The 26,254-nt window shown below is 37.1% G+C and overlaps 1 protein-coding gene across 3 annotated transcripts in view; it reads right to left on the bottom strand.

Annotated features, from left to right (window-relative positions):
• The window catches only part of tyw1 (tRNA-yW synthesizing protein 1 homolog), a 53,383-nt gene that overhangs the window by 3,629 nt on the left and 23,500 nt on the right, over positions 1-26,254 (bottom strand). For 2 of the 3 annotated variants that reach the window (XM_079609313.1, XM_079609314.1), the window contains 4 exons: positions 20,781-20,958; positions 18,124-18,259; positions 10,882-10,992; positions 2,761-2,928 (listed from right to left, as the gene is read on the bottom strand). In XM_079609313.1, the coding sequence (XP_079465439.1) occupies positions 2,761-2,928; positions 10,882-10,992; positions 18,124-18,259; positions 20,781-20,958 (593 nt within the window). Of the gene's footprint in view, positions 1-2,760; positions 2,929-10,881; positions 11,016-18,055; positions 18,260-20,780; positions 20,959-26,254 lie in introns of all 3 variants that reach the window. The other variant, XR_013797125.1, reaches the window with a different exon arrangement.

The raw sequence follows: 26,254 nt of genomic DNA, 5'->3' as shown, positions 1-26,254 counted from the left end.
GAACACAGTGCACTAACTTTATGAGAATGTAAGCTGTCACCTCCACACAGGGAAGAGCTGTAAATTCATTCAGAGGGTCTTACCTCGTCTAGAACAACGCGGATAAAGGGCGAATGTTTGCAACCCTGAAATAAGAAAAAAACGAATGCGGCAACTAAACAAAGTCAATGCAATGAAATACTGTCGGTGGCCTTCCAAGGTCTAATGTGAAAAATGGCTTCTTATTACAGGAACAATGGGCCTTTTTAGCACCCTTGTGAGTCACGGTCGAGCCGAACAGAGGGCGAGAGAGAGTCCCTGTGCGGTCTGCGGTGACGGAATGAATTTTCACATCATATTCAATGCCTTTTCATTCAGATGTCTGTCACAGGCACTGCAAAAAGAGCTTTTTAACATGCAGGCAGGGCAAAAACCTTGCAGAAGGCGGCAAAGCATCTCAATGCTGGAGACTGGCTTTATCACAGTGTCATTTGAATTTCAGAAACAGGACAGTGCGATAGCTAAATATGGAAACAAAGTGATAAGCATTTGGATAAAAGGGGGTTTTGCTTTTAAAGTTTTCACATTTCACCCTAACATTAAGCAGGACGAACAGATATGTAAATTGGAGCATCTTCCCCAGCGAATCGTGAATGTGGAGGGACATCGTGCACGTTCTACTCATAATATAATTGGCTCATAAAGCTGCGAGGAAGCTGAAATGCTGTCCCGTTTGGCCCTAATCTTCATCCAACAAACCACATGCAAATAAAAAGAAAGTCCTTCATTAGTCTTGTGATGCCGTTATCACTGTATTGACACTCTACTCTCACAAGTCTTGCATACAGCCTCCTCGGCTGCCCACCAACAAACCTCTTCGCCTTGTTTCCAAACAGCTGAAGATGAGGCAGTGGAGGACTGAGCACCTTCTCATGCCTGTGTGGGCTTGCGAGGAGGTTGCTCTAGGGACTTACACTAACTACGGCTCTACATTACTGCAGTACTCATTTATACAGTAGCCGTCATGGTTGTAGCTCTGCGTCATTAATTGACAGGAATTGAATGGAGGGGTTAAAACAGATGTAAACTGGTGAACTCATAAAGGGTGTAAACAGGTGTAATTATAGTCCCTTACACATAAGAGAGCTCACCATGCCTGGGGAGAGAAAGGAAGCTGAATTAACTAATGAGGTATTTAGAAATCAAGAAAATAAATGAGAACATGTTCAACAAAAGGAGGTAAACAGAATGGAAATGGAAACACAAGAGAAGTTGCAGTGTTAGGCACCCGTTACTTTAAAGGGAAAAAATTCCAGTTGTCCAAAAAAACACATTAATAATAATGCAACCAATTAGAATTGTTCCATAAATGTTGGGTGTTTCAAAGCACAATATGTTATAACTGGGTAAAATAAGGAGCAAAAGACGCTTTTCAAGTCCAAATTAAAAAACAGAAAAAGAATAAAACATAATTTGACATGGATAGTTCATCCGAAAAATCCTGTCATTTATTTACCATTTATTTATTTAACAGAAAGATATTTTAAACATTATTTTTAGAAATATTAGTCCGATAAAATGCTTGTCAGACAATGAGCTCTGACATGATGTACTACATACGAGAGGGTTTTCTCTTGATAAATATGTGTGCAAGTCTTGAGTTTCCTATACATTGTCTGTAAGTGACTTGTTCTCACTGATTATTAAAAGAAAATGCACCCATATTTTATGAAAATTGTTTATGTGTGTGTTGATGTTTGTGAATAAAGTAAATAAAGGCTTGGATTTCAATCTGTTCATTATCCAAAGTGATAGGGTTGCTTCGTCAGAAGTCAAGTTGTATGATTAAATCCTTGTTTAACCCTGCTTTACACGCTATAATCCTTCCTATTGACTTCCATAATTAAAAAAAAAATATATATTAAAAAATATCTTCTTCCACAGGAGAACAAAAAAGTCATATAGGTTAGGGACAACACAAGGGTAAGGAAATTATGACAAAATTGTCATTTTTGGGTTAACTATCCTAAATCCTATCCTAAACTATCCTATCATTTACTAACATAACTGAAAAAAACTATGAAAATTAAACCAAACATAGATGGTTTGCCGGTCTTAGCTGGTATAAGCTGGTCTCCCAATCAGGCTAATCAGGTCTTCAGTTGACCAGCTGGTTTTTCATAGCTTGGCCAACTCACAAGAGCCCCAAACCCCTCTAAAACCAGTAAACAAAGCCTGACCAGGCTAGGAGGATCTGAAAAGACTGGTTTAAGATGGGTTTTTTTGTTTCACTGTGTGTGAGAACACAGAAATATTCACCATATAATCACATGCAGAAATGTATGGTATTTGATTTCAGAATACAAATAGCAAATCATAAAAGGATATTGAAGCACCATATAACACTTGCACATAAATATGTTTTTTGTTTGTGAGAGAAGAGCGCTGGTAAGGGCTCACTGCCCACGCAAACCATTAGAGAAGCTGTCACGAGAAACGAATGTAAAACAAGAGCGGCTGCAAGACTGACTAGCGCTGTGTCAGGAGACAGCATGAAAACACAGGAAAGGAAGGTTTAACCCTTCACCTGAATGGCCGTTTAATGCAAGTGCCCATATCAACACTTTCTTTTCAATGACATTTACAGAAATGGCAGTAGCATCATTATTTTTAACACCTTTAAGTGGTCGGAGAGAGAAATTACAGTACGAGCACGGTTTCTGTGAAACATTGCAGGAGCAGAACAGCAGCTTTGCACCAAGCGTGTCAGTGCATGGTTACCTTGTGGTGTGCAAGTAACAGACAATTGGAGTGCTCGTGTTCGCAGGCAATTTCATAATTTGGTAGCAGGTTGGCCAGCTGCTGCACGAAGTAGATGACCTCCTCGTGCCAGGGTACATTGGCCATTGTCAGGCTACTGGCTGAGCTCTCGCCACAGTAAGTCACTCCCTGGATGAAGGGCAAAAAGACAAGAGGGACGAATGTATTAAATGCCATGCAGAAGTTACAAACATTGCATGATAAAACCGAACAAAAGTATACAAATAAAACAAATTCACTTCTTATCAGCTAATTTTCTTCTGTTGTAAAATATAAGAACACATCTAGCAACCTCAAAAGCCCATTGGCATCTTTAATTATAGAGATGCGTATTAGTATAATATTGGTTACTGATAATTCGATTTTTTTATGTACATTTATTTCAACAAGAACAAAAAAATCTAATATTTATTTAATTAAATAAACGAATTATCCAAAAATATCTAATATCGGCATGTAACCAATATGATACCTTAATGTATTGTCCACCTTTTAAAAACTTATTTCAGCGTTTTATTTTTATTGTATTTTATCTAGACAAAATATTGAAATACTAGCCATTTATCAGTTAGTAGCCATGAAAATATTCCATCTTTTTTATTGTATTGGTTATGCAGATGTTTAATAAAAGCAATAAGCTGTTCAAGGTCACACGCTACAGTAATTGTACCATAGTTAAATGAGTTTTAGGCTCTCTGCTTTGGGTTGCACGTAAGACCACTCAGCCATTGTAAAATACAGCTAATATTGGCCTGACTCGGTTTTAGATTTAACTCTGCCTTCCTTTTTTTTTTAAAAGGGTCACAAAAAACCCTCTGAATCATATCAGCGAGCACACAGCCCAAGGACAGAGCGGCGCGTGGAGGCTGATTTGGTTTTTCTATGGATGATTGAGACTGAGACGACCAGATCATCTCATTCAACACCTACACACACACACACAGACACACACACACACACATGACAGGACAGCATTTACGTCACACCTCATAGATGTTGCTGTGATCAGGAAAAACAGGCTACGAGGGCTGCATGTACCACATGCTTGGAATGAAAATTCAGTTTAAATTAATAATACAATTTCTGTCATCATGAACTCTGGTGTCTGATTGGATACTGAAACAAACTGGTGTCAAGTCAGGTCACGTACTCCATTTGAATCTTCACACACCATGAAAAGTAGTCATTAATAGTCCTTTGCGACCAAACAAGCGACGACACACCGCTGGATGAAAACGAACTCATTTGTAGCACGGCCACCATCAGTTCATGGGTCTGCTTGTGTGTAGGAGTAGCTGTGCTGTTGAAAAGACATTACTTATTCTGTGATCGAGTGAAAACCCATTCTGTGAGGCTTTATCTTATTTCAGTCTTCATCACTAGGAGCTGTTAGCACTCTATTACGCTGGACAATCGATAGATGAACATCTCCAAGGCGTTGAGAGAATCGAAAAAGAGACGTCATGAAAGAGATATCAGATACAGCGTAACTGTAAACAATGCATCAATGACTTAAATGGTTCAGAAATGAACACACCACAAGACAAAATAATGGAGATTAAAAGCATATTAATTCTAAATAATGTGAATACGGAGTGCAATAATCCATTAAACATGAAATCACAAGAGGCATTATGTAAGCGAATGATTCATTCAGAATTTCCCACAGTTTTTTTTAACCTAAAGCTAATGGCTTATAATTACGTATTAAGTATAATTATGAAGATATTCATAATGAGAAATGATGTACAATACTGTTTTTTTTCTTCGTAACTGATACAGATTATTTGTGCAATTGTCAAATAATTAATATTTAGAACTGCATTTTAATTAAGTTATTTTCAAAGTGAAAATAAAACTAAGTCATAAAATTATAATAATAGTTGTTATATTGGTTTGATAGTATAATACAAAGTTGATTTGCAATCTCTGTTTTGTTCATTTTGTCTTGTTTCTACACATTTCTAAAAAATATTTTCATTTATTTTTAGTATTTAAATTCTTTATTTAAATAATTATTATTACTATTGTTGGTGTTATTCTTTAGAGATCCACCAAATGGTGACTTTTATCTGTAGACCTGATTTTAATACAAACTCTAACCGATATCTCGGAAATATATAGGAAAAAATGTTTTGTGTGTGTGTGTGTGTGTGTGCTAGGCTGATCTATGTTTCGCTCTCTTCACAACGCATTACCTCTTTTCACAAATAGAGAAAGCAGACTTATAATACACTATAATACTCATAATCATGGTGACACATTTAAAAAGTATAATGCAGTATAACAAATTAAATTGCCTGTTTTTCATGTGTATTAATGCATTATAGTCTTTACAGGTATAAATACGAGCAGATAAGTATTACAATGCATTATGACTCTATTAGCATCCCAGGGCATTTCATTCCTCTCCGAGAACAGACAGGACAGTGGAAATGAAAGGATAGGTTTCTTGCTTTCCTCATCCCAGCCTTCTGGGCCGTGGCTTATGTCCAAAACTGATTTCCGGGGTCTGGTACAGATTTAATGAGCGCAGCTCTTATCTGGCAGCTCTGTAGCCATAGAAAATTATTATTACCAACAAAGATGCCTTGATAAATCAATGGGACGAGGCAAGTGAGGGCGTTTCTCCGGCACGTCTACGCCAACTAACAATGCTACAAGATTTGTCATAGTCATGGACTAACAATCCGACTCTAATAAGCCTACCAAATGGTCAACACTGATAAAGTTGAACTGATAAAGGCGCTATGAAAATCCTTTAACTGCATGTGGGATTAGTGGTAGATATATAATGCTCTAACAGCAATGTCCAAAAGTTTGATCTCAGTTTAGTGTCCTCAAATGTCCAACCTCTTGAATGATTAAGGTTGAGATCATTTAGAAGCCCAGAGCAAACTGTCCATCTTTGTGTCGGGACTAACACCTCTGAGATGCTCTAATTGTGCAGGAATAATGGTTTGATCAATAACTGCCCAAAGAGAATGATTCCTCAGCGCCGGAGGAAGGAACAGGACAGACTCTGTGTTACACATGGAGTCATTACACTACAAATCCAAATTGTTTTACATTGTATTAGGGATTTGCATAAAACATGTCCAAACCATGTCCATATAAGTGCTTTCTGCATACCCTTTCCTTTCATCACTCTCAGAAAACATCACGCTCTCTAAAGACACACTCTTGCCTGCTAGATCCTGGAGCAATGCCAACTGTGCCATCCTCAAAACAAGTTCAAACACCTTTAATACAGACCTAGATTGGAGAGCTCTGTTTGGGCAGATCTACATACACGTATCTGCATCTTTATGAAGTGGAAACTTCCAGCTCAAGCTTACTCTGGTTTCTTACTCCTTTACTGTATACGATCTCTCTCTCTCTACAACTTAGAATTAAAGTGATTAAAGAGTCATGTTTTGTTTGTACGCATATTTCACGCATTAATTTATTAACACTGTTGTGTTATTTCATATCACTGTTATTACATGTAATGTTTGTGTGATGTGGGTTTTATTTGTAATTTAGACAAACAGTTTAATTAAGTAATGACGCGTGCTTCTAGCCTGACTGTGCACGATTTAATGTGTATTATTTCAGACAAATGTAAATATAAAATGTAATAACTTTTATCTAACAAAACTCAAGAAAATAGACAACAAAAGAAAAACATCTGTCTGACAGTTTGAGTCAATATTTCACTAGGAGTGTGCAGCAGGTCTGGCAGAAATAAAAAAAGAAGGGCACATAAAGGTGTTGGGAAGTGTGAGAGGTAAGGAGCAGCTGTTGGGCGCTGTAATTACCGCATGGGCCGAACAGCTGGAGGGGGCTGAACGCCTCCATAACTCACACAAACATATCAAACTTGCTCGGCTAGCATCAAACTAAATTAACCTTCGCATACATCACCACTCTGTTGCACGTCTATTAAAAACACCCATACAAATTTTGCCAGTGCTGGTTGTTAGATGCCTGGGTCAATGGTGTCCTATAGAAGTAAATGAGATGTCAAGAAATTTGATGTCTGGCTACATGAACAATGTCTAATCGCTAGAAGAAACTTGTTGTCCAGCTCTTGGCATGAATAAAGAGTCATTCCTCCAATTAAAGGGCAAAATAAGTGAAAAAGGGATGACTTTTAAAGATGTGGGGAGAAACAAACCAAGTCCCTTTAGCTCAAAACAAAGCATGGAACTAGCAATGCCAAGGGTTCATGGGTTCGATTCCCAAGAAATGTATGAATGGATAAAACTTCAACACATGCTTCCCATATACCGACTGCCTTGTAAAAGCACAAAATGACTGACTAGCAGAAAGCATCTCCAAGTCTTCTCATAGTCATTAGAATGTATTAATTCACAGCATTATTAACCCAGAGCTTAACAATAAGGTTTTTGTCTGCTTCCAGTTGCAACCTATTTGCCTTTTTTCCCCACACAATAAAATAAATAATTATTAAACTAGTAATTATACATTTCTAATTTTAGGTACAACTGTATAATATCAATTTTTATATGCATTTAATTGTAAAATATTTATACAATTTAAAACAATATTGCTATTTTCAAATGCAATTTAGTCCTGTGATGCAAAGCTGAATTTTCAGCATCATAACTGCAGTCTTCAGTGTCACATGATCCTTCAGAAAGGATTGCGGTTTAATATTTTTGAGGAAACCATGATGCCTTTTTCAGCATTTTATAGAAATAGAAAGTCTAAAAGAACAGCATTTATTTGAAATAGAAATCGATGGCAATACATTATGAATTAGTTCTTAATTGTCAAACCATTCTTGATGCTAACTGTCAGCCAGTCAGATCATTTACATTATAAAATGAATTTTTCCAACCAAAAGTTTAAGTTGCAAAACATAAAAAAAAAATGATGTTAAAAAAAAAAAAAAAAAAAAAAAGCAACACCTGAAACGCTCTCATTGGGCCTAAAGCAGCATCCGTATTGTTGAGCCCTGTAATTACTTTTGGGAATCAGCAAAAAAAAATAAAAAATACAAATAAAAACTTTCATTGGGATATCAACATTAAGTGAAATATTAAAAACAAAAACTCTTTAAATGACTGGCGGCACTCATTTATATTCTACAATCTTAAACCTAGTATATGAATAACCAGTTCAAATTTGCATCAGACTACACCACAGTAATGAAGCTCAAATGTCAAAAAAACAACTGGAAGCAGAAGTCTCATTTGACATTAGGGCTGTTAACCCAGAACTGACAAATGATTAAAAGGTTAATGCAGCCTCAGAGATTCAAACAGCCTCCCTCTCTTTGGGTAAACTCTGCAATATTTTCCTCTCACTTTTTCATAGCCTTTATTTTATCCCATAGAAGGCGGCGTAAATCCTCGCCTTCTGCGGTCTATGAAAGTGGGAGATTATTGTTGCTAGGTAACAGCATGTCATAGTTGAAGTTGGCTTTACTTTGGAGTGGCTCTGCTTTGAATGTGAATGCACTGATGCAGGCTCCCTATGGGGCAAGTGCACACCGGTCACACGACTGGCTGTTGACTTGTAATGAGATTATGGGCAATTCTGTGGTTCTTTATGTAACAGTGGTTCAACACACACACCCCTTCCCTCCATTAGAAAAAAACCCTGCTAATGTGAAGATAAGAGTGCAGGAGAGAAGAAATACCTGAAAGAATTCATGCAAATTGCAGCTGAACAGGGAAAAGAGGAGAAACTAGGATGCATAAACCTGTAATTTAACAGACGTGAAAGATTGTTTTTCCACCTGGAGGAACGGCAAGAACTTCTTAGATATTCAACAAAACAATAGGTGTCCCTTGTCTGGTGTTCTGGGATGCATGAGGTCACGAGTGAATCAGTTATTAATACACTTAAACAAGGACAGTGTTATTACACAGGTCGGCAAACTCCAGATGCATTGAGGCAAATAAAAACTGGCTGAGAAGGATAGATTTAATCAATTTAGTCATATGCATTAATCTGGAAGACAAGTTGATTAAGTAGAAGAAGGGGTTTATTTGCTGATTAAAAACTAACATTTCATTAAAAAGCAATTAAAGTCACTAGTTGACTATTCAAAAGCTACAATCTTGCCATTTCATGGAGGACTGACTCAGCCTGGATCTTCATGGATCATTAGATAAATGGGACGAAACGTAAACTGCATTCTGAACGTAATGACTTACGGCTCTACTTTTAATGAAATTAAAGAAAAGAAAATTCACCTTTGATTTTAATCACAATTTTTTCTACGCATATTTGTCTCTATTTTGGAAGCCAGGCCGGCTTAGCCGGCTGTATTGGCGATATTTGCGGGCACCATATTTTTGCATAAATTATAGTCAGCGTCATAATGATTAAATGTCAGCATTATAGCGTAAAATTAATATTCAACATTACATCAATAATCAACACTACATTGCACTTAGTTTATTATTTCAGATGGCTTTTTAAAAGACTACAATTGAAAATTGTATATATTACATATAAAATTAAACCCGCCAAAGTGGTTAGTAGGAGTGACTGCGTTACACGCCACTGCTGAAATACACCCACCCGCATTTGGTGGGTTGGCGGGTGTTAATGTAAAATCCGTCTTTACCAACCGTGGCACGTTTGTTCATGAGATTTAATTACAGAAATGAAATCATCATAGTGATTCATCATAGTGTATCATCATAGTGCTTCATTATTAAGGCTGGGCAAAAAGAAATTGATTTTTCAAATGTGGTCGATTAAAAATCGATTCTCAAAGGCCAAAAATCGATTTTTCCCATATTTATTTATACCCATCACCCAAAAACCAGTATTAGTTTTCCTACAGTGTTCCTACAGTGTTTCCTACCTGATTGATCAAGGCATGCGACTGTTCTGACTTGTCTAATTTTCAATTTTTCATCTTGCATCAAAATCCTGTCTATTCATTGTATGCATTTGAAGGTGGGTTTTAATGTACCCAAGAGTACCTAAAATAAAAAGTTTAATATACAGGTTTGTGGCTCTATTTCTTTTTATTAATTAACCACTCGTAAACTTATGTTCACCGTTTAAAAATAAATAAATATAGGATTTTTATTAAATCTAAGAGTCGAATCGGGAATCGAAATCGAATTAAGAATCGGAATTGAATCGAGAATCGAGTCGAATTCAGAGCTTGCGAATCGAAATCGAATCAAATTGGAACATCTGAATCGATACCCAGCCCTATTCATTAAAGTGATTCATCATAGTGATTCAAAGGCGAATTTGTAAAACACAATGTAGACCCAGTCTTCAAAGTCTAAATGGTTTGTTTGTTTACAAACTCACAATTAATCTGCTTCTTGAGTTCAATTCATTGATGTAGCGGTTTCAACCGTTCACAGCTCACTCAAATTTAATATCAGTAAATATGACTTAAATATGAGTTTGTTCAAAGCTATCATATTTCAAAACACTTGCAAAATAACCCAGTCATGGATTACTTATGTGATGCTTTCAAGTCTTTTCTTTAAAGCTTCAGTGCCAGTTGTAATAAGAGAGATGAGCACATTTTTCAAAATTTCTCATTCACACGGGTTTGGAAACAGCGATGCGAGTAAATGACAATTTTCATTTACTATTCATTTAACTAGCAAAAACTGAACTGATATGACCTATTTTAATGAGAAGTAATCTTAACCTAAAAAAAAAGCCATTCTAAATTGGGTGAAAATACACATAATGTAACACATTTCATAACAGACTGCACTAAAAGATACTTATTATAGCAATTCCTGGAAGATATTTTTAAAGTTTAAAATATCCTTTAATAATTTAGCATTCAAGCCAAAATTTCTGTAGCAACATTTCATTGAGTAGCTTCTGCTGAAAACGCTTAATCTTATCTGAGTTTAAAATCAATCCAATCTTGATTCATTGGCTTTCAGTGAATGCATTAGGACAGAGAATGCCTTTAATGAACCTGGTAATTACCTTGTTTTCCAGCAAAAAAAGGATTAGGAAGAAATGCTTGGGATTCCACCAATAGCTTAATAAAGATTTACCTATTAAACCCAAGAGGGTTCAGAGACCCTCATTAGAAGTGGATGCCTGAATTAGGGCGGGGGAGAAGCATACCTTGACCTCGATGAAATCTGGCTGGCCAAGGGCGATGAGATCGGAGTAGGCCTTCAGCTCATCTACATTCCAGGCCTTCACCAAGGTCAGCCTGTACACCGTTCGCTGTTGCTAGAGGAGGAAACACAAGCGGTCTTATTACTGCGTAATTAATTTGGTTTGAGAATACCAAATGATACTTGCAACCCACTTCCGTAATCTGATGTATTTCTGAGTAAAACCAGATGATCAATGAAGGAAAAAAATGAGGTATTTTCATCTATCACAAAATATTGTCTTTTGGAATAGCATGCACTAATAAATCACTAAATAAGGAATGTGTTTAAAGAAAGTAAATTCTTTTTAAATCAACATGAGGATTTGCTGATGAAATATTAAAAAGAAAATTAGTGGTCGACCATGGCCGCATTATCTGCAAAAAAAGAAGAGTGGATCATATAAAAATATGATTTAATTACAGCAATAGAGACGGCTGAAATGTAAAATTACACAATAAATCGAATTTTGTTAGTTTTCGTCTTTTTTAAATACATATTTCCCCAAAAATGCATTAAAGATAATTTAATAAGAACATGCTTACTGACAAATCCCTCTAAAATTACAAATGAAAGTGATGAATTATTGACAAATGTATATTCAAATATTCAAAACAACAAAATTGTGTGAATGTAAAGTAACTAAAGTTGACTCCGAGAAATATTTAAAACATCTAAAAGTATTTTCATGTTTAAATAATAATAATAATAATAACAACAATATATTACGTATTAATAATTATTTTAATAAAATTAAATCTATTACAAAATATACAATATTAAAAATACTAAATTTGTATTGTATAATTTGTATTTGTACTACAAAATACTACATTTTAAATAAGAATAATATCAATTCTAGCCTGTTGGTATACAAGTCGAAGTACAATGTGAATTTAGGAGTTCTTAAGGTGTACAAGTAAACAAGTGACAAAGTAAACAATGAAAATTAATCAAACTCGCCACAATTGACTGATGGTGACAGCCCAAGCATACGCCTTTGAAAAGTAATGAATTTCTAGCGAAACTTTTGATGTAATGAAGGTATGAAGACGTACAGCACATAACATGACTGAAGAATAATTCAGAGCTGAAAGTGGGATGTTCCATTTCTAGCTATTGCATCAACGTAATCTTGCTGACGGTGCTTAATGTTATCATTGACGATAGAGTCGGGTGAACATGAAGAAAAGGAGCAAGACTTTTTAATAGAGTTTCTCCAAGCTTCAGACTCTGGTGTCTGGCCCTGGAGTTCAGAGTGCTCCGGCCCACATTATTACTCACAGACCCTCACACGCTGATGCCCTAAGGGGAAGAGGAAGACCACACAAAACACAGCGAGTGATAATGGACACTCATGCCTCCCGTTCCTGTCATTGCACCTTGTCAATCAAATAGTCCGACTGTCACAGTCTGACATTGCTCAGAATAACCATGTCCGTCCCTATAGACTGAATGCCTTTGCATGGTTGGTTGGTTTCTGTCGAAGTACAGATGTCAGTGCAGTCAGCAGTGTTCCTGATCCATGCTAACTAGTGGATTTGCAAGGGAAGGAAGGATGGGGGATGGAAGCCATCGAAAGCTGGGGAGGATCTGGCCTTCACAGGTGTGCTCATGTATGTGTGCTCATGTATTTGTGCATGAACCAGAGAGAGGGGGACGGACATGAGAGACGGATAATTGGAGTGATGTGGCAGCGGCCGAGGGTATTTAGAGCAGCAACCCATTTTAAACCTGCCAAAAGATCTTCATCCATCCCACACCTGAGGCTGAATCAGGCAGGAGGTGAGCAGGGCTCCGTAAAACAGACAGCCACATGCTAGACCAGAACAGCAGCATGCCAATAGAGACAGGTGTGTGTGTGTGTGTGTGTGTGTGTGTGTGTGTGTGTGTGTGTGTGTGTGTGTGTGTGTGTGTGTGTGTGTGTGTGTGTGTGTGTGTGTGTGTGTGTGTGTGTGTGTGTGTGTGTGTGTGTGTGTGTGTGTGTGTGTGTGTGTGTGTGTGTGTGTGTGTGTGTGTGTGTGTGTGTAGAGTAAAGAAGTGCTGACACAGAGCTTTGTCTGAATTTCCACAATAAAGCAAGCTTCACTATTGCACTTTGTGGAAATCAATTTAACCATCTCTTCAATTTAAATATTTTTGTCCTAAATCAACCAAAAAAGCAGCAGGGTATTTTGAAGGCTTCCATTTCTATGATATCTTGTCCACATCATATAATAAATATCAAATTTGCTTACAAAATACACAAGACACGAATAATATTAACTGTGCAGGTTGTTAGGGAGGGCTATTACTTTTACAAGCAATCAAACCTACAATGTATGTTTGGGAGATGATAAAACAGGTGAATTTTTGTATTATTATTTATTTATTTATTATCAATTACACTTTTCGAAGACTTTTAAAGACTTTTGCTAGTCTGGTCCCTAGATATGGTTCGCTTCTGGTCCCTAGATATAGTTCGAGGTCAAAGAGACGTTTGGCACCTCATCAAATGAATAAAAAGGAACGTTTTGCCAGGTTTCAATCCACATATTTTAAATGTGAATTTCGCAATACTGGATAAAATAAATGCAAGATGGAAACGCAAAGAAGAAATTTCCAAAAAGTGTTAAATAAAATAAGAAAATGTGTATGCATGTATGTATGCATGCATGTATGCAAGTAAAATAAAACAAATTTTAAGAAACTTTTTTTTCTCCCCATCAAGACTGGCCAAACTAATTTCTACATGCACAAAGTCAAGGTACTTTGCCTCAATTTCATGTGACTAAATAATTCAATTTAGCTCCAAGTGAAGTGGTGATTTTACTCTCTAAAATGTGACAGAAAAGCTTCAAAATGGTTTAAATTCAGTATTGATATTTTGGTTAATATTCAGCATAAACTAAATGTAAAATTTGGATGGAAACATAACTAACGGGCTAAAACCACTCAGAACACCTTAGCAACTAAATAGCAATGCTGTGGCAACTGTCTAAAATACTCTGGTATGTAATTCCAGGTGATTCAAGCACATAGCTCTTCATCTGGCATGTGCTGTATTTGTACTATTTCCTTGGAAAACAAGAGGGCCGAGCACTGCATTTCAACGTGAACAGCACTAGCCTAATTAGCCTGAGAGCTAGAGATCCCAAGGACACACTTAGTATGGAGTGACGGGTTCTGTCTGTGTGCACTTAACTAAAATCTACACCACTCAACCGTGCACACAGAAACCTCCGTCTCCGATCTGTAGAGACATGGAATACTCCAGATGAATTCCAATGGATTTTCTTCATTCTTAAACACAATCTTCATTATTTAATAAAGAACTTGTTTGCATTTCAGTGACGTCAGATGAAGGTTATTATTCTGAAGTAAAACTGATCCAGAAATACAAACTTTACTTAATATTTTTTTTTTACTTTTCTGAGCTCAATGAAGCCAATGCCAAACATTGCCAGCGGCAAACAGAAGAGAACTGATCCAAAACGGCAGTTTTTGACAATATGCATTTAAAATGTATAATTTACTTCCTTACTAAATGTTCAAGTGTACACAATTCAATGGTGTACACTATTCCTAAGAAAGAAATCCAATCGATTCCCAAGGAATAAAAAAATGACATCTTGCATTAAAAATAAATTTTCTCATTGAAATAAATTTCACATTACAGAAATGTGCTGCAAATGACATTTCAAATTGACTTCAAATATCAAGGCACTGAAATTTTAATCTGACACATCTGAAGACTAATGACCCCATAAAGCCAGTTTCATTGACTCCCATCATTCAGGGGTCCCATATTAAAACCACAGCGAGTCGATCAGTCACTATCTGAATCCCTGGCAAACACTACTTCCTCTGTGCATTTGTGAGAGCTGAAACTATTCAAATGTGCAAATGTGTCTTTCATCATCAATTTCATTGTACTTCATAATCTCTAATAAGGTGCTTTAACACAAGTGTACAACAGCAATGATTTATTCAACAAACTTGGAAAAACATAAGGTTCTTGATCATGGAAAAAACTATTATACACTATTTGCAGTTTATTTATGTAGTGGGAAAAATGCCATCTGTGATCTACATAACGTGTCCAATAGACAATCACACACACAATAAAAGGCACTTTATTGTGAAGAGAAAAACGTTCAAATGAGTCATGTTTCCCTGCTCTGCTGCAAAGCAGTACACGGAGATGAAACGGTGTGAAAGAAAAAAAAGCAAGTGTCAGAGACCGGATGCAAAGACGTCCATTTCTGCATCTCCCAAAGGATTCTGCCTATTACTTAATTATCCAGAGTCAGAGCCCTTCCACTGAAGTACAGCACACTGCTTTTTTTCTCTTTCTGAGCAAGAATCCATAAGAATCATTTATAAATAAATAAAAAGCACATTTTATATATTTGTGGTTTATCATAAATTAGTTTTCTCTGTGTGAGAGTGTGTGTGTGTGTGTGTGTGTGTGTGTGTGTGTGTGTGTGTGTGTGTGCGCGTGTGTGTGCGCGCGTGTGTGTGTGTGACTGCTGCTAATCAGCATTAATAAAAACTCACAGATAAATAAGTACAAATTTGATTTCAAAATAAGAATCCTATCAACATCAAACAATATGTGGGCGTTAGTAGTTTCTATGTTGAATTATGTTCTATTGTTGTTCTATTGCATCTACAAATTCCTTCAAGGTCACACAGGAGAACATGTATCTCTGGCAGTGCACTTTAAAGATAGATTGAGTTCATCATGCATGTTAATCACAAATGGGTTTGAGTTTTGCATAGTGTACCGAAAACATGAAGAAAGAAAAAAAAAACGACAATTAATGTAAACAAGATTATAATATATACAGACTGTTGGCCAATATCTGAGAACCAATTAAGCAGAATGCAAACTAACAACAAAATTAATGAGGACGTAATGTTGTAGTTACAGGGAGAAAGGAAAAAAATGGAATATAACTGTTATGGTGATGAATGTTGAGAATAAAAAAGCCATTAATGATTTTGTTTTTATACTTGCGTCCTATTTGTCTCTGACGAATAGAAGCCAGAAACAAATGCATTGTAATTAAATCTTGTAGATGTGAGAGTGATGAATAAGCCATAGAAAAAGGAATATGCATAATGGTAGAAAAACTGCCTAAGGACACGGTGTCATTCTAGACAGGTGAAGCTCAAGTGATGGAGGCAAAGCAGGCGTCAGACACATGAAATTCTCTCTCGTCTCACAGAGTTTCACCATCAACATAAAGTCTGGTGAAACTGCAACTTATTCTGGTCACAAATCACCAGGAATGGCCAGTTTAAATGACATGAGACATGTTTATCTTTGTAAAAAACACAAAGATTGGTCAATTGCTTTTTTTATTTGTAAGTCGATTTGGATAAAAGCACAATCCTGAATGCCTCACAATCCTGCTGTCTACACAGTGCCATCAGTGACGACTCTCTTCAGTCAGAAAGTGACACTGCAGGTGATCTCAACTCATTAGAAAACAGAAGAGCACTTTCAGCTTTTGTCTTCCTTTTTATGACTCACATATGCACATATGTACAGACACACACACATAGACAGAGCGGTATGTTCAATGGCAAATGCAGAGAAGTCATTACAGAAGTTTAGCACACAGGCGCAGTGAATCATCTCTGAATGATGGCACTTAAAATCATTACGCAGTAATGCCAAGGCCTCGGTGTTACAAACTGATTTTGTCATCACAGCTTGCTGAACCCCTAATAAGAGCCATTGACGGACAGCACCTACGCATCCACTCCATCAGGCTAGCATTTTTAACAGCACTTCACCTTAATATCACAGTTAAAGCATTTAAAGGAATCCGGCGACTTTTATTCAACACCTATTTCTGACGCAAAAAAAAAGACATTGTTAGAGACGAAGCAGGTTTTGCTCTTATTACTCAGATAAATCAGAGGATTTGGGTTAAGATGAAATCAATCCTGGAGTTTTGCGGTCATTATGTTTGGAATTAACATAATCGATAGCAGGGTTTCCAGAGTGTTTTGAAAAGGCCTTATTTGAATTATAGGAAAAACAATGAATGAAGAGAAGTGAGAGAAACAGCTTTTGGCAATTAAACAATCCTTTTTAGGGCCAGCGACAACTGATTTTACACGCAGTAATGCACAACAGAACTATTAATCTTGTAAAACACTTAATAAATGTTGACTTAAGTGATTGGGGAGAGTTGAATGATTCTGAATAAATACCAGAGTCTCTTTCTGTCTTCATTACATGGCCTTTGCAAAGACACAATGATTATTAGTGTTAATACAAGCCATTTAAGAGCAATGGTGCTGATGTCCTGATTCATTAAGATCTGTACACTATATAAATATATCACAAGAAACACATAATGTTACCCTGGGTCTTGTACTCCTGATAATTGCAGTTCTATTTGGGTTTCTTGCTTAAGCAAGGGTCAAAAATGGGTGATTGTTAGGGCTGGGTATCATTAAAAAAACTCCATGAACCAATTTTATGAAATCCGTTTTAACAAGATTACATAATACATTACCTTACAAAAATTTGAGTCTGTAAAAAAGTCTCCAAACTGAAAAAATAAAACCACGGACTTCGCAACACTGCATGCGAGCCCCGTCTCTGGGCGTAACTGATGTAAACTAGTGTTTTCCCTGGATGCCTCCCCACAGCCAATCATGCTGCTCGCTCAATGGCTCACTGACGTTCACGAGATAAAACCCTTAAAGGGATAGTTCACTTTAAAATTAAAATTCTGTCATCATTTACTCACCCTCAAGTTGTTTCAAACCTGTATTAATTTATTTCTTCTGCTGAACACAAAGAAAGATATTTTGAAGAATGTCAGTAACCAAACAGTAGTCTGTACCCATTGACTTCCATGGTATTTTTTTTTCCTACTATGGAAGTCAATGGGTACAGACTACTGTTTGGTTACTGACATTCTTCAAAATATCTTTCTTTGTGTTCAGCAGAAAAAATAAATTAATACAGGTTTGAAACAACTTGAGGGTGAGTAAATGATGACAGAATTTTAATTTTAAAGTGAACTATCCCTTTAAGTATCGAAATTTGGTAACGAACTACAAGACATTTTTTGATACTCTATGGTATCAACGCAATTCGGTCTATGCCTAAAAAGTATCATACTCGATACCCAGCCCTAGAGATTGTTGACAACAGCTGGTCCAAAAAAAAAAAACAGTTGGTCCACTGTGTACCTACCTTTTCACCAAGCGCTTTGAGACTGTCCAAAAAGCGCTGCCAGAAGTCTTTGAAGAGGGGACGGTCAATTTTCTTCAGACTGTCCTTGGTGCTGGCATCAACGCTGACATAAAGTTGTGTAACAGGCACAAGATTCCTATAAATAGAGAGAGTTGGAAGGAGAATAAAATTAACATGAAAAAAAGTCATGGCAGAAAGTCTGGCTTTTTAACATATTAACAAGACTGAAGAAACTTGGAGTGGATAAGCATCAGGATCTAAACCGATTCTGGCCAGCCAGTGCAAGTGACTCTATTGTACTGTATTCTTTTCACTGAGCATGTGTACAACACAATAAAGCAATACCCAACTGAGTGATGTGATATGAAAACTGGAGTTAAGCCAGGACTAGGTAATGTGTACGTTCAGACAATGTACCGTACCATACCAACAACTGCCAGAGCTGCATTTGCCAAATAAAAAACTCAATCACTCAGTTCAGCTCTGGACTATCCAACTAGATCACCCTAGCATAATTTTAGAGAAGACATGGTATTTCTAATGAGGGAATGTCAGTGTCCATAGTGTAAATGCTGCACACTATGCATACGAAGGGAAGGTATCTGAGTGATAACTCAGGAGAATATGCACACCGGTTTTCAGAATGGAAAAGCTGACCTTGTGTCTCCTTCAAACATGGGAGTCATCTTACAAAACAACTTGAAAAGAATGTACTCACACACATTCTGAAACATCTCAATAGATGGACAATCTTAGATATTTTTGTCTTCTTAGCAAGGCTTTTGACTTGGTCTGCCACAATATTTTCCACATTTTAGCATTTGGCATCACTGACACTGCTCTTCACTGGTTATTATCATTCATTAAAGGCATACATTTCAACTGATAAAGAAATCAAATCCAGCTCCCATTGCTCACGATGTTCCCCAGGGCTCAGTTCTAAGTCCTTTCCTTTTTTTTTAGTTTATATGCTTCCCCTTGGACAAATAATTTGGTGGCATGCACTAAGATTTCATTTATTTTCTCTCCCTATACCCTTGCATCCATGATGTCAAAGTGTGCATGGCAGCTAAAACAACTCTGACAAAACTAATCTATGATCACTCTTATCTGTGATTAGAAGTTTTATTAAAGAGTTCACCGATTATATCATTCTAGGTGTGATTTTCAACTGTGTCCTCAGTTCACATATTAAACATCTCATCAAACTTCTTTCGTCCACTTTCGTAAAAGTGGTCTAGCCCCACAATATTAAGATTCCGAATCAGCTTCTCTCCTGCTCTGCCGATTTATTAATAGTTTCCAAATTCAGAACCCCCATCTTCAAAACCTAATTAAAACTCTTTAGTTTACTCAGGATTATTGAATTTTTTATGCATTCTTACTCTCTAGTGACTGCATTTATACATTTTTGTAATTAATTCCAACATTGACTAACATAAATCAAAAGTTGTCTGTTCATATAATTTAATGGACGTTAGCTAAAATGAACTAACAATGAACCGTTTTAATATTTTTATTAACTAACATTATCAAATGTTAATAAATACTGTAACAAGTGTATTGCTCATTGTTCGGTAATGTTAGTTAATGAGATCTTATAGTGTTATCTTTTTGTCACATGGTTTACCCCTCTTTTGGTATTTTTACGTTCAGTTGTTCAGTGTCATCCATTTTGATACTAAACTATTTAAAGTCAAATACAAGCTATTTAAATATATAAATCAACCAAGATGATAAGAAAAAGCTTTAAAATAAGTATCAGTATAATTGGTTATTTTGAGTTGTTAGAGGCTTGTGCCAGTGTACCATTTCATCCTTTCCTCCAGAAACGAGCACAACAAAAAATTTGCATATTAATATGAGTAAAGCAGCAGGTCTAGGATCTCATTATAATGCCATTTGAGAAATACTTTTTGAGAGGGAAGGCTCGATGCGGAGACCCTTAGTGAATATATTTTTTCTTCTGCTGGTTTGTTTATCACTCAAAAAAGGCCTGCCTCAGCACCGCAGCGTGGCGTGGCAAAACTTGCAGCTACGAGATAAACAACAATTGACAAGTGTTCCTCACTTCCTCAGCACACTGCCAACACGATATTCCAGCAGCTGAGGTGACGTCCCCCTCACCCTCAGATAACCTGCCTGATCTGTGAGAGGATTCAGCGTGCAGCGGTCGGAAGAATGAGGTGAGGATGTATTTTGCATTAGGCTGGGGAGCAGAAAGAGAGATAGCTAATAGCTTTTTGGCTGCTCCTGAAAACTGGAGGAATTGGAGGAGCCGGGAGTCAAAGAAACTGTGCTTTGCAATTCAGGGCCTGATTATGGCTTATCAGTCCTGTTACAGCCCGAGTGGGACTTCAAAGACTGAGGGAAAAACTTCAAGCTGGAGGATGTTCAGTAGTTACAACTACTGCAGATATACAGAGAACAAACACATTCAAAAACAGGCTTTGTCTGTAGTCACCAGATCAGAATCACTATATGACAAGATTTATAACAAAAGTTTGCACCCACAATCAGGGTCATAACCATCATAGACATTAAGGGGAACATGTCCCCACAATATTAAGATTAGTGGTTGACCGATATGGGTTTTTCAGTAGCCGATTCTTCATTTAATCTCCATGATCCTGAACATTATGGTTATTAAATCCTACCTGATCTCCTCAGGAAACTGGGCATTGGTGACCAAGAAGCTGGATATGTTCTGTTGGTGAAGCAGTCGAAGAAAGGTGTTGATCTCAGGATACATGATGGGTTCGCCCACCAGAGACAGAGCACAGTGCTTGACTGTGAGGCCCTCTTCAAAACGCTCGGGGCGCACGCCTGGAACTCCTGTCAAGTGATAAAACACCACAAAGTTAAAATTTAAATGTGGTCAGATCATTTATTAAAGCTAAAGTGTTTAATTTTTTTGCAACTAGAGCCACAAACAGTAATGCAAAGATAGGTTTTCCAAAAACTCAAATATGCCATTGTCGAATCAAGCAGATAACCCCATAACTCCCAATGTCAGGCTGAGGTGCGTTTCCCATACTGCTTAACTACTAAGTATGATGCATCATGGGAGAAATTATCTTGTTAGACAATTTGATTGCACTATTGAGGCTCCAGTGGGCATGACATTTCTCACAAAATATATTATAAAGCACTGGTGACTCTATGTCTATGGTGATAGAGTTCTGGATTAGGTGCTCTTTTGAGAATGTCTTTGGGTGTACTGTTTCCAAAAACCAGTGACAACACAGAGTAAGCAAGGTTTGGGTACATTTTTCACATAGCGCTTTTCAGAGTATATGTGACGTGACGTTAAATTAACATTGCTTTCTGGAATACATCCCTGGTCATACTATCAATATGCTTCTACTGTATGCACAGGCTGAGAGATGTACTGTAGTTCCAACCACTTAACTTTGCGTTGTTGTTTGCGAACGTTATTTGGAACTATGGTTTCATGAATCACAGAATCCTTTAAATATATTGGTAACAGTGAATCTTAGTTGGCTAACAGTGCTTCTGGGAAACAAATGGAAAAGTTTTTAAAGCCCAACTGAGTCACAGCATTTACCCTTTTAAGCAAGGCAAGGCAAGTTTATTTATATAGCACATTTCATACACAATGGTAATTCAAAGTGCTTTACATAGAATAAATTAAAATAATAAAAAGAAATAAGAATAATTAAAACAGTTTAGAATAAAAAATTTAATAAAATACAGTACAAACAGTCGGACGAACAGTGGCACAGTGCTCATTAATTAAATGCAAAGCTAAACAGATGTGTTTTGAGTCTGGATTTGAATGTGGCTACTGTAGGAGCACACCTGATCTCTTCTGGAAGCTGGTTCCAGCTACAGCTGGCATAATAGCTAAAAGCGGACTCGCCGTGCTTAGAGTGAACCCTTGGTATTTCTAGCTGATGTGATCCTAACGATCTGAGTGATCTGTTGGGTTTATATTCAGTGAGCATATCTGCAATGTATTGAGGTCCTAGGCCATTAAATGATTTATATACCAGTAATAATACTTTAAAATCAATCCTAGATGTAACTGGGAGCCGGTGTAAAGACCTGAGGACTGGTGTGATGTGTTCATATTTTCTGGTTCTGCTCAGGATCCTGGCAGGAGCGTTCTGTACGAGCTGCAACTGTCTTATGGTCTTTTTGGGAAGGCCAGTGAGGAGTCATTTACAGTAATCCACCCTGCTGGTGATGGAAGCATCCACAAGTTTCTCTAAGTCTTGACTGGAAACAAAGCATCTAATTCTTGCAATATTTTTCAGATGATAGTATGCTGATTTAGTTATTGCTTTGACATGACTATGACTACTGAAGCCAAGGTCTGACTCTAGAGACACACCAAGATTCCTGACTTCTAGAGTAAAGGTGTGCATTCACCTTGAGAACTTCATCTTTGTTTCCAAACGCAATGACTTCAGTTTTGTCTTTGTTTAACTGAAGAAAGTTTTGGCACATCCAGCTGTTTACTTCATCAATGCATTGGAACAGGGAGTCAATGGAGCTGTAATCGTTAGGCGATAGGGCTACGTAGATCTGTGTATCTATCGTCCGCATAGCAAAAAAAAAAAAAATATATATATATTTGACCAATTTTCTCCCTCTCTTTGGTCTTAGAATTAAATGGGTAGTTTTTTTTTACTTTCAAGTACCGGTATAACGTTTTTCAACCTACTGTCACACGCACGCTCGCTGTTTATCCAGCACCAGCTTTGGAATGAACGATGTCCACAGACAAGCTAGAGAATGTAGCATGATTTCATGAAAGTATGATGTATTGCGACATCAGAAACGAAGACAAAATTATTAAAAACAAAATAATGACTATTGTAACACTTGACGTAAAGCAAGTCAAATTTGTAGTTTTCTTATGTCTCGTTCGAACTACAGAAACGCGCCCCAATCTGGCAAACTTCCATAGTGCGGTTATAGCAGATTTAGGGTCGCAAAGCGAATCCAGAAGTGCCTTTCACCCTGTTACGATTTGATGAACCACTGATACGATTTTGGAAACATTATTTTAAGGTAAAAAAAAATATTTACTTTAGTGTTGCTTTAACTAACTGTATTCTAAGAAGACAAGCAATAAGTTCTAGTAGCCAAAGATGTTCTTCTCTCTCTCTTTCTTGATCACTAAAGATTCTAGCTTCATTTTATGTGCTCCGTACCCTTGGCACAGCGTGCTTCCTGGCCTTTCATCCACTCTCTCGGTTCACTTGTTAGTGCGTTTGTTTACTCAGCCCTGGGTCATCATGGCTTACTTCTGCTACACGAAGCAGTGATGTAACTGCTAAATGTCAACTGTGCCACCAAGCCAGAGTGGACGCTGAGACCAAGACGGCGATGCGGAGGTGGTGCAACACACACATCTGGCACCAACTCAGACACTGGAAAAAAACCTACAGTAGTCTCCATAAAGAGCCTTGATTTATCTGGCTTAGATGCATCAAAAGTGCTAATCTTTAGACAAAGAAATTATGTACAGCTTTATCAAAACATTCCCCGTCCATTTCTCGAAACTTGAAGGAAAAAAAAGTTGCTCGACGGGAACATTATTAGATTTCTGAAAAATAATTCAACCAGAACAGTAGGCCATGGGCAATGTTCATTTCAGAAAAATACAAAAGTTTGACATCTGTACTCAAAGCAGATGATCAAAGACATATGTCTTGAGTTTCAAAAAGCAGAAACCTTGATTTACGAATGATAAAATCGAATCAAACTGACTTTGGGACTGTGCCACTCCACCTAATAGCATTCCCAGCAGATATCATCAGAAAACTCCCTCTCTTAGCTGCAGATCTGTTTGTAGCCATCTACGCTAGACATCTCTGATTAATTTTTCAGACTACTGCAGACGAAGGTGGGGGGACACGCATCAAACAGTTTCCAAATCACCCCATATTCTGGAGTATGAAGTATGAGGTAAAACAAAACCAGTGATGTTAAGGGAGTCCCTTCAAACGCTAAAAAAGAGAGCAAAAGTATTTAGTTCCCATCTTAAGGTTCTTGAAAACCCATCTGGTGTGCCCCCTCAATCCTAAAAAAAAAAAAAGTCTGATCCAGATGTCCACCAAAGTACTGAGATGGAAGTTGACCTCTGGATCTGGCAGTGAAATCACAACTCATTACGAGTTGACGTCACCTGATTGTGGAGATGAGGAATGAGAGACAGGAATGTGTTACGTCCCAACGGGCACATTTTGGAGGGAAGAGGAAATTTGCTGGCATTAGAGAGTTTTATGACACAGTATTGGTATGCCATAGCAAAAATAGTCCTAAGAGTGGAGGTGGAGGACATCATTTTCTGCTATGACTGACCTAAATTACAAAGAATTTGCCATCAAATGAGATGATTTGAATTAGCAATAACATTTGAAAAGAAGCATGATTGAAAGCAATAAACTCTGCTCCACGTCGTGCCTAACAACGCTGTTCTAAATCCACTGTAAAAAACAGCTTCAAGGGGCTTATTGCTTTTATAAAACGGTTACTCCATAAAAATATTCATTTTAATATTTATTTTATTCATAAAATAAACACCAGCAACAAAAGTATAACGTTATTAACACACATATTCCCCCGCCAAGCAATGTAGTTCCAAAGAGGTTGCTAAGCAACACATGCAGCAACAAAGAATCACAAACAGCAGTTGCGCAGTAATACTAATGTAATGCGGTCACATGTGTGTGTTTGTTGAGTAATTTACAACGGCTTCGAACGCAGCTCAACCAATCAGAATCTATCCGTTTTATAATTGTCATTTAGCTGATGCTTTTATCAGTCAGGGTTTGGGAATTTGCTCACTTTCAGTTAATGAGCGGTTTTATTCCAATTGACACTTCGCAGGGAGATTGATTGACAGGTGATCTGACCAATCATACTTCGCCATCCGCCATTTTGTCCGACAAAGCAGTCAGGAGAGTTAGTAGATTAACATGGGTGTATAGACGCCTTTCCACGGTTAAAACAACATTCCTTCTTATGTTCATTCATGTTTATTTGATGCTATAAATTAACTAGAAGGAAGAGATGATCGGTTCACGAGCAGCTTTAACTGATTCTCTACATCGATCTGTCAGACACATTAAAGAGCCACAAAACGGTATTTAAATTTCTTTAAAAAAATGACCAAATTTGAAAGGTGAGACTTTGTTTAATATGTTTAATATCAAAAGTAACCTGGTCTGTCCTGTCTGTCAGAGTGTTGTCAGTGTCCTCTCTGCTCCGCGATGTATTTTTCACTGCGTGAGAACATGGTGTGTGTGTGTGTGTGAGAGCGGCGTAGCTTGTCGGACATAGCGACAGTAACTAAGGGGGGCGGGTCTTTGCGAACGGTCAATTAAAAACTACACTTACAGCAGTTAAATGAATTTCTTACCATTTAAATTCTAATTCCTTTAACTCAAATGACAATTCTGAATCCTGTTTACGACCTCAACTGAAGTTCAGGAAATTTAAGTTATCGAAGGTCTTATGATCTGGATGTGTGATTCACAAAACCCACTGAAATAAAGAGTATGCATATATGCGATTATATTCTAAAATTAGGCATTTAATTTAGGGACGGATTTGCAAAAATTTTCTAAACTCAAAATGAAGATGCATATTCTGGCATATGAAGGAAATTCAATGATAGCAAATGCAAATTTAGCTTCAGCTATGGTATTCGATCAAGGTCAAAATAAAATACGTACCAACATGAAATACCACAAATCGCAGACATTCCTATCCAGATAAGAATTTGATTTCTCAGAGGATGCCTGAGTTAGAATGAAAACACTAGATAATTTGCTTCATTGTTTTATCAAGGTTGTTTTTTTAGATGTTACCAAAATCATCTGTGAAACAAATTTTCCTAAGAGAAAAATAATTCCATCCAGGCACTCTCAAAACAAAACAAAACAAAACTGAGTCCATGTCCCTTAAATACTTCTGTACGCTGCTGTATTGGGAATTATCTGCAACAAACAAATAAAAACTCTCAACTGTTGCTTTACAAATTAAGTCTCAGCGAGACACCCTTTTCATCTGATCTCGGACTGTCAAACTAATCCAGCCACAAACCCAGTCTCCTTAATGCTCCTGAAAGCTGATGGATCCAGTACTGATCTGA

The sequence above is a fragment of the Phoxinus phoxinus genome (assembly GCF_949152265.1).
Source record: "Phoxinus phoxinus genome assembly, chromosome: 4".
NCBI lineage: Eukaryota > Metazoa > Chordata > Actinopteri > Cypriniformes > Leuciscidae > Phoxinus > Phoxinus phoxinus.
Note: the sequence above shows the minus strand (reverse complement) of the source record. Positions and strands in the feature narration are given on the sequence as shown.